Source organism: Lactuca serriola, chromosome 3 (assembly GCF_051521515.1).
Source record: "Lactuca serriola cultivar US96UC23 chromosome 3, Lser_US96UC23_V15, whole genome shotgun sequence".
NCBI lineage: Eukaryota > Viridiplantae > Streptophyta > Magnoliopsida > Asterales > Asteraceae > Lactuca > Lactuca serriola.
The window spans coordinates 78,524,056-78,534,033 of record NC_136410.1 but is presented as its reverse complement, the minus strand read 5'-3'; the positions used below and the strand labels follow the sequence as shown (position 1 = coordinate 78,534,033).

General features: G+C 44.9%; 1 protein-coding gene across 1 annotated transcript; it reads left to right on the top strand.

Annotated features, from left to right (window-relative positions):
- The first annotated feature begins 1,754 nt into the window (after positions 1-1,754).
- Positions 1,755-2,817, top strand: LOC145095427 (uncharacterized). The gene is made up of 2 exons (XM_079033310.1): positions 1,755-2,252; positions 2,329-2,817. Exons 1-2 carry the CDS (start codon positions 1,755-1,757, stop codon positions 2,815-2,817), a joined length of 987 nt encoding a protein of 328 aa, XP_078889436.1.
- Positions 2,818-9,978: the final 7,161 nt, after the last annotated feature.

Below are 9,978 nucleotides of genomic sequence, written 5' to 3'. Positions count from 1 at the left end.
CCTCGTTTTTTTTTCTTCGTTAAGTCATGAATTTATAAAATATACTGAATTGATAAAGTATTGCTCATATAAATGTGTTTTTTGGACCAAATGCACTTGTTGAATCTGAATAAACAACTATTTTACCCTCATGTTTAAAAATAATGAACTATCATTTTTTTAATAATTTTTATAAAATATAAATATACGAAATGATCATTTATTTAATAATAATAATAAATTAAAAATGCACATCATCACATGAAATATCTTTTAAATTTTAAATAAATAAAAAATAAGATTAAAAATATACATCGTCAAATTTATTTAATGAAATTTAATAATATTTTAGAATATTAATATGACACATTAAATATCTTCGTTAAGTCATGCATTTTCTAGAATTTTTGAATTTTCTATTTTCCACTTGTCATTTTATTGTATTTTTCATTTTTATTAAATTAAAATTTTGGGAAAATGTCACTGTAGCCCCACTAACTTACAAGTTTTGATTTAAAGGGTCCCTTATTTTATTTTTTGGCTTTAGAAGGGCATAAACGAACATTTAACCAGCTAATTAGGTCATTTTTTATAAAGTGAAGGGGTCACCCAGTGACCCCAATCCCAATCAGCGTTATTTCTTGGACATGTCATTAAAAGAAAGCCAGGTTTTTAAACTAAATCATATGCCACGTGTTAGTGTATCGATAAATGACACCAACCCTTCCTCTCCAAGTAATTTTCGTCTTTAATCGGTTTCATCTACCAATATCTTCTTTTTCTTCTACTGTTCATCCAAAAATCAAACCTGAATTTTTTCTATGGTCGTCTACATGAAGATAGCTCTTTATTTTGCTGGTTTGTTTACGAGGTATCCAGTGATCAGTTACTCAGATGGAGTGGAGCAAAGGTTTGAGGATGTGGATTTTGTTGGAATGGACAAAAACGAATTTCTAGTGTTCATTCACAGATTCGCAAACGAGACTTGTGTTGATGTGTACTTTTGCATGCCCGATATTGAGTTCCCTGAAGGACTGAGGATAATAGCAACTGAGAAAGACTACCAGGAGTTTATCGAAGTAGGGTATGATTCTAGTTGTGTAATTTCCGTGTACATGGATCATGTTGGTGTTCATGTTCATCAATGGATTGTTGATGAGATGGCTGAAGTATGCACCCCCGAGGACAAGTTTTCTGGTGTAGGTGAAGTAGTAGAAGAGTTACATGTTGAGACAGAAGGAGGCATTGACCTAGATGAAGTACAAGTGCAAGGTGATTTGGACAATAACATTGAAGATGGAGATTGCATCCCCATGAACAAGACCTTGAATGATGTATTTTTGAACAAGCGCTGCCCCAAGGAGCAACCAACTCCAGACACTCCACCTCAATAGGATCCATCTCATGATGAACACGACCCAATTCATGAGGAGGTAACAACTTTTATAAAATGTTCATTGGAAAAAAACAAAAACATGTGTTAGGAATGAGATTTGAAAATCCTAAACAATTAAAACATATGTTGTGTAATTATGTTGTTTCTAAAGGATATCAATTGTGCTACAAAAAAATGATAGTAGGAGGCTTTTAGTTAAATGTTGTTCAGGGCAATGCAAGTTTAGATTATGGGCTTCATGGATGAGTGAGGAAAATTCATTTCAGATTAAGTCTCTTATAGATGACCATAATTGTGCTAGAAATTTTAAAATGGGGTCAATTGTAAGCTATGCATGGATTGGTAGCCATTTCACATCTAAATTTTTAAAAAACAAAAAATGAGTGTTAGGCTACTAAAGGAAGAAGTAAAAAAAATTGGAATTGATGTGAGTATGGGACAGTGTAGAAGAGCAAAGAAATATGCAATTGAACTTATTGAAGGTATACTAGTTGAGCATTATGCCAAGCTTTGGTCATATGGTGAAGAGATAAGAAGATTCAATCCAGGATCAACTGTCAAATTGGATATCAACAGTATGCCTAATGGGAAGACATATTTTAGTAAGTTTTACATACGCTTTGAGGGGCTGAAACAAGGTTGGAAAGGAAGTTGTAGAAGAGTAATAAACCTGGATGGTTGTTTCTTAAAGGGATTATGTAGTGGAGAATTGATATGTGCCGTAGGAAGAGATGCTAATAATCATATTTTCCTAATAGCATGGGCAGTTGTGTGTGTGGAAAATAAAGAAAATCGGAAATGGTTTTTGGAGAATCTTCAAGATGATCTACAAGTTGATGATGGTAGTGGTATCACCTTAATGTCAGATCAACATAAGGTATATCACTTATTATACTTCATATTTCTTGTTAATAAAATTCCATTTTCTTAACATATGAATTTAAATTGTATAGGGGCTATTGGAGGCTATGAAGGAAGTAATGCCTAATGTTGAACACAGACAGTGTGTAAGGCATATTGTTGCCAACTTTAGGAAAAGGTTCAGTGGTGTGCATTATGAGAGGATGTTTTGGAAAGCTTGCAAAGCATCATCTAAACCTTTATTCAATGCAGCAATGAATGAAATACAAGTACTAAATCTTGCAGCATTTGACTACCTTATGGAAAAGAACCCAAAATCATGGAGTAGAGCTTTCTTTAGAGAGGGGAGGATGTGTGATGCAGTTGAAAATGGATTATCTGAAAGCTTCAACAATGTCATTAGAGATGCAAGGAAAAAACCAATAATCACAATGTTAGAAGAAATTAGGTTGTATGTTATGGAGAGGCAATTCAATCTCACCATCAAAGGTTGTTCATGGCCTGATTTGAAACCATGCCCAGCCATTACAATCCTATTGAATCAGTTGAAAAGAGCTCAAAGGTTTTTTCTTTTCTATTAATACTTTATTTAGTTTTCCACTATACACCCTAACTTTTATACCATTGCATCAGGTATTGGCAGGTTTGTAACAGCTCGGATTTCCAGGTATCTTTTATGCTTATATTTTTGGAGTTTTATGAGGGGACTCGGCGAGTTGGAGCTCAAACTCGCCGAGTAGGATCGCGGTTCAGGACGCGGGTTCGCGCCCGGACTCGACGAGTCCAAGGAATGGACTCGGCGAGTCCTCGTTGTTTAATGAAACCCTAATTTCCCGGTCCTAAGCCCTGTTTAAAGGACCTTATGGCCCTTCATTGCGGCTACCTGGATCTTGAGAGCACCAAAGCAGCTGAGGGATTCATGTGAGTGAGATAAGAGGCCATTGTTCACCAAATTTGTGTGTTTTTGCAAGAAAGGAAGAGGAAAGTCAAGCTAGAAGAGTTGGGGAGCTTGGATCTTCTTTCATTTCATCAGAGGAGGCTTCTTGAGGTATCATTCAGAGCTTATTTCCGTATTTTTGTTGATATGGTCAAATCTAGGGTTTCTTCATGCCTTATATGCTTTGTATTGGAAGTGTGAGAGGTCCCATGGGGATATGGTGCTTAGATCTGGACCTTAGTAGGTCCAGAGAGTCCCTAATGTCATGCTTTATGTCCTCCCTTTTGGGTTGGAGGCTAGGATTGCTATTTTAGAGGTCATTTCTCCAAAAAGAGCCTTGTAGGTGTTGTATGGTAACCAAGATATGAACTTTACGTGAAAATAAGCTTAGGAGGGCCAGATCTATGAGTGGAGGGTGCGAATCTAACCTCAGAAGCTAGTTTGAGTTAATGCATGGCATGGACTCGCCGAGTCCGAAGAACAGACTCAGCGAGTAGCATGAAGATTGTCCTTAACCACTCAGCAAGTGGTCTTGTCGAGTCAAGGGTCGACTCAGTGAGTCAGGGAGAGTAAGAGAGGGTTGACAGTTGGACTGAGTCGAGCTGGGACTCGCCGAGTTGTTCTTGAGACTCGGCGAGTTGAGACGTGGTGGCCCCGTGATTCATGCCAGGTGGAACCCGTCGAGTCAGGGGAGTACTCGACGTGTCAAAAGAGAATCCTAGAGAGTTGGTGAATACGTATAGACTCGCCGAGTCGCCCTAGTGCACTCGCCGAGTCCGGTCAAAGTTGACCGTCGACCGTTGACCGTTGACCAGAGTTGACCAGTGTTGACTTGATAGGGGTAGTCAACCTTAGTGGTAAAAGTGTTAATTAAGAGATATATGATGCTATAGGAGGATTATAGCTCGGAGGATCGAGCACGAGTGATTTCCAGGATTCGCGAGTTATCGAGATACCCGAGGTGAGTCTTCTCACTATACTTTACCTTGAGTAGGTAATCAGAGTTATGTGTCAGAGTATGTGTATGTTATGTGTATCCTATGTGTTGTACTGCATGATGTCTATGTGATTTATGCTGTGCATGTTTATAAAGTTGGAACCGGAAGGTTCTCAGAGTTAGAACCTGAGGGTTCACAGAGCTTGGGTGTACGGACCCATAGAGTTATAGTCTCAAGTGGCTAATATGTGTTTACGTGGTATTTTGGGGAACTCACTAAGCTTTGTGCTTACAGTGTTAGTGTTGTTTGTTTCAGGTACTAGTGATGACCGTGGGAAGGCGCCGGCTTGATCTGTACACACGCATGGGATTTTTGATATATATATATATATATATATATATATATATATATATATATATATATATATATATATATATATATGATCTTGGGATTTTGTATGATGTGAATTGGGATTTAAACTTAATGTTTTTATGAAAATTAAATGAGAAATGTTTTTATAATTTGTGAAAAATTATTTTGAAATTCCCAGTGTTACAAGTTGGTATCAGAGCCTTGGTTTGAGGGATTCGAGTACACCTTCGGGCGTATTTGAACTCAAACTGAGGATTTGAGAAGTATTTTCAAAAAGAGTAAAAGATTTTGAAAAGAAACGCAGAGCAGAGTTGTGTGTACGATCAGTTCGCGCCCGAACGGTGATTTCCCAAAATACCCTCATGTTATGTGCTATTGATATTGATATGATGTATCTGCATGCTAGAGTAGGCTAGGTATTCCTATTAGGACTAGAGTGGCCTGATTTGTGATGCCTTAGCCTAGGAAGAGGTGAGCTGCTATGAGATGCTTGAGAGTAAGTAGGTAGCAGCGAGGGGCTTGTGAGAGATCTATTAGAGAGAAGGTCTATGCATGATAGAGTACTTGGAACTTGGGATCCGAAGAGGAGGACTTGGGGTGTATTCTGATACGGTGCGGACAGTAGTATTGGGCCCGTACTACTGAAAGCACCAGAGCGGAGTACAACCCAACTAAGAATCTTTGGAATACCAAGGATCAAGGGGGAATGAGTTGTCGAGTGTGACTATGCTCGAAGGGGGTTCTAATTTTTAGTATGTTGTATTTCAGAGGTAGATCATGGTGAGGACACGTTTGATGCCTGAGAGCAGTGGTACCAGTGATGAGGAGATCCACCGGATCATTCATGAGGAGGTGGCTGCGGCCATCAGGGCAGAGATACCGGAGATGTTTGGGTCTATAAAGACCACGCTAATTGAGACTTTTGATGAGCGTTATGCCGCTCTTTCTGAGGCTGTTGTTGCAGCGGCCACCGCAGCTATTGCTGCTGCGAGGCCGCAAGGTGGTGATGCGTTGTTGTTCCGGGAGTTCAGCAACACAAAACCACCAGAGTTTGATGGGACCCAGGACCCAGTGGCAGCTATGATATGGATTTTTGATATAGAGGGGTGTTTCTTCACTTGCTCATCTCCTGAGCATTTGAAGGTTCGGTTCGCGCTGAACCAGCTTCGCTTGGGAGCGACTGGTGGAAGTTTGTGACGGCGCATTATACGCCTGCTGAGCTTGCGGCAGTGACCTGGGAGAGGTTCACTGTCATGTTCCGAGATGAGTACGTTCCCCAGGTGGAGAGGGAGCGTTTGGCACAGGAGTTTTTGACCCTCAAACAGCGTACTGAGTCAGTTACAATGATCACCAGGATGTTCCATGAGAGGGCGATGTTCTGCCCTGAGCACGTGTCCACTGAGCAGGCACGTATGAGCCGATATTTGAGTATTTTGAGGCGAGACATTCGGGAGTTCGCGGCGAACTCCTCGTACCGGAAATTTGTTGAGCTTCAGGCAAATGCCCAGAAGAGGGAGATTGAGCTGGAGACTCAGGCCAGGGAGGAGGCGGAGTCTCAGGGGAGGGATCGGCGACCGGCACAGTCTCAGCCGGCAGCCAAGCGGGCCAAGCCCGCTGATCCCAAACCAGGGAGCCATAAGGGCCGCACTTGTGGGAAGTGTGGCAAGGGTCACGATGGAGTCTGCAGATCGGGATCTTGCTACAAATGTGGCAAGGAGGGGCATATCGCCAAGGATTGCCCCAAGGGGTTTGCAGTGTGCTTCCACTGCAATCAGACCGGACACCGGAAGGCAGAGTGTCCGCACTTGCGAGGGTCATCTCAGGGAGCACCTCAGGGATCTTCCCCTGCCGCCATCAGAGCTACAGAGAGTCGGCCAGTGAAGGCTGAGGCGCCGAGGGCACGAGGGAGAGCCTTTCAGCTGACCGCGGAGGAGGTCCGCACAGCGCCCGATGTCGTGGCTGGTATGTATTCTTTCATGTATTTATTTTGATGTTGTGATATTATGCTTATGTTATGATATGCGTAGGTACTTTTCTTGTGAATTATGTACCTGCCTTGGTGTTATTTGACTCGGGTGTGAGTCGGTCTTTTGTATCTTTGGCTTTTAGTCATCATATCAGTGTTAGTCGTGAGGCATTGAGTCGGCCTCTGAGAGTTTCCATAGCTGATGAGAGGGTGATATATGCCACGGAGGTTTTCCGAGGTTGCGTAGTTGAGATTTTCGGTGTTGAGTTCCCGATTGATCTGGTTCCTATTGCTATGGGTGATGTCTGTGTCATTGTGGGCATGGATTGGTTGAGCAGATTCGGTGCGGTTATTGACTGTGAGCGACAGCTGGTGACCATACGAGACCCTAGTGGGGGAGTTCTTTCGGTATACGGCGAGGGTACACGTTCAGGATCAGCGTTTTGTTCGGCCGCTAGAGCGAGGCAGTGTCTCCAGCAGGGCTGTAAGGGTTTTGTGGCGTATGTGATGGATACGCGGGTGGATTCCGAGAGGCCGAGTTCAGTTGAGGAGGTTCCGGTGGTGTGTGAGTTCCCGGATGTGTTTCCCGAGGAGTTGTCGGGTGTGCCTCCTGTGAGGCAAGTGGAGTTCAGTATCGATTTGGTTCAGGGGGCCGCGCCTATCGCCAAGGTGCCTTATCGCCTTGCACCTCCAGAGATGCAAGAGTTATCCTCGCGGCTTCAGGAGCTGCTTGGGAAGGGGTTTATTCGGCCGAGCAGCTCGCCGTGGGGAGCACCTATCCTGTTCGTCAAAAAGAAGGATGGTTCACACCGGATGTGTATTGATTACCGGGAGTTGAACAAGATGACGGTCAAGAACCGTTACCCGTTGCCGAGGATCGACGACTTGTTCGATCAGTTGCAGGGAGCATCTTGGTTTTCCAAGATCGATTTGAGGTCTGGATATCATCAGGTGAGGGTGCGGGATGAGGACGTCCAGAAGACAGCGTTTAGGATGCGTTATGGGCATTACGAGTTTGTGGTGATGCCTTTCGGGCTCACCAATGCCCCGGCAGTGTTCATGGATCTCATGAACCAAGTATGTAGGCCGATGCTGGATCGGTTGGTGATTGTATTTATCGATGACATTCTGGTATATTCGAGATCTAGAGAGCAGCATGAGGAGCATTTGAGAGAGGTTCTCGGAATTCTGAGATCGGAGAGGCTTTATGCCAAATTCTCCAAGTGTGATTTCTGGTTGCGGGAGGTCCAGTTCTTAGGACATCTCGTTAATCAGGAAGGGATATTGGTCGATCCGGCCAAGGTTGAGGCAGTGATGAGTTGGGAGGTGCCGAAGTCACCCTCCGAGATCAGGAGTTTCCTAGGGTTGGCAGGGTATTATCGGAGGTTTATTAAGGTTTTCTCCAAGATCGCAGTGCCACTCACCAGATTGACCCGGAAGGGTGTTGCTTTTTCATGGGGCCCCGAGCAGCAGGCCTCCTTTGAGACACTTCGCCAGAGGTTGTGCGAAGCCCCGGTGTTAGCTCTCCCGGAAGGGATGGAGGACTTTGTGGTATACTGTGATGCATCGATTTTGGGATTGGGAGCGGTGCTGATGCAGAGGGGGCATGTGATAGCGTATGCATCGAGGCAGCTGAAGCCTCATGAGACGAGATACCCCACCCATGATCTAGAGTTGGGGGCAGTGGTGTTCGCCCTCAAGATTTGGCGTCACTACTTGTATGGGGTTCGGTGTACGATATACACGGACCATAAGAGTTTGAAGTATTTGATGGATCAGCCCAACCTAAATATGCGTCAGAGAAGGTGGTTGGATGTGGTCAAGGATTATGATTGTGAGATCCTGTACCACCCAGGCAAGGCTAATGAGGTAGCCGATGCATTGAGCCGCAGGGCGGAGAGCACCCCGCTGCGGGAGGTATGTTTGAGATTGACCATGATAGCTCCGGTATTGGACGCTATTCGTGGGGCACAGGCCGAGGCTGTGCAACCTGAAATGCAAAAGAGGGAACGGGTTGTTGGTTTGGTTTCAGAGTTCGTTACCGATGGTCGGGGGCTTATGACATTTCAGGGGCGTATCTGGGTACCGTTTATGGGAGGAACGCGTACTATTTTGATGGAGGAGGCACATCGGTCGAAATTTTCGATCCATCCGGGGGCCACTAAGATGTATCTGGATTTGAGAAAGGAGTATTGGTGGCCCTGTATGAAGAGGGATGTTGCGTGGTTTGTTGAGAGGTGCTTGACCTGCCATAGGGTTAAGGCCGAGCACCAGAGGCCGCATGGCAAATTGCAGCCATTGGAGGTTCCCGAGTGGAAGTGGGAACAGATCACTATGGATTTCATCACCAAATTGCCAAGGACTGCTACAGGAGTTGATGCAATTTGGGTGATTGTGGACAGGTTGACGAAGAGCGCTCACTTCCTTGCCATCAGTGAGAGTTCTTCAGCAGAGAAATTAGCGGAGGTGTATGTGAGGGAAGTGGTATCTCGGCATGGGGTGTCGATCTCGATTGTTTCGGACCGTGATGTGCGTTTCACTTCCAGATCCTGGAAGAAATTTCATGAGGAGTTGGGTACTAGACTGCATTTTAGTACCGCATATCATCCCCAGACAGACGGTCAGAGTGAGCGGACGATTCAGACACTTGAGGACATGCTCCGGGCCTGTGTGTTGGATTTCGGGGGTAGCTGGGATGCGTATTTACCCTTGGCAGAGTTTTCCTACAACAACAGCCATCATTCGAGCATTGGTATGCCATCCTTTGAGCTGTTGTATGGGAGGAGGTGTCGGACCCCTATTTGTTGGGGAGAGGTTGGTCAGCGGGTGCTGGGCAGTACAGAGATCGTGCTTCAGACGACAGAGTAGATTCAGCAGGTCAGACAGAGGTTGTTGACCGCTCAGAGCTGACAGAAGAGTTATGCAGACAGGCGCCGGTCCGAGCTTGAGGTTCAGGTCGGCGACCTTGTCCTCCTGAAGGTCTCTCCTTGGAAAGGAGTGATTCGATTCAAGAAGAGGGGCAAGTTGGGACCCCGATATATTGGTCCTTTCCGAGTAATCGCGAGGGTAGGCCGGGTAGCCTATCGTTTGGATTTGCCAGCAGAGTTGGGGCAGATTCACGACACTTTTCATGTGTCGCAGCTGAGGAAGTGTATAGCCGATGAGTCGGCAGTGGTTCCATTAGAGGATATTCAGGTGGATGCGAGCTTGAATTATGCCGAGAGACCAGTAGCCATCAGAGATCGGAAGATCAAGGTTTTGAGGAACAAGGAAGTACCCCTGGTGTTGGTTCAATGGCAGCATCAGAAGGGATCAGAGATGACTTGGGAGCCGGAGCGTGAGATGCGTGAGCAGCATCCGGAGCTATTTGCAGAGCGAGACTTCGAGGGCGAAGTCTAGTTCTAGTGGGGGAGAATTGTAACAGCCCGGATTTCCAGGTATCTTTTATGCATATATTTTTGGAGTTTTATGAGGGGACTCGGCGAGTTGGAGCTCAAACTCGCCGAGTAGGATCGCGGTTCAGGACGCG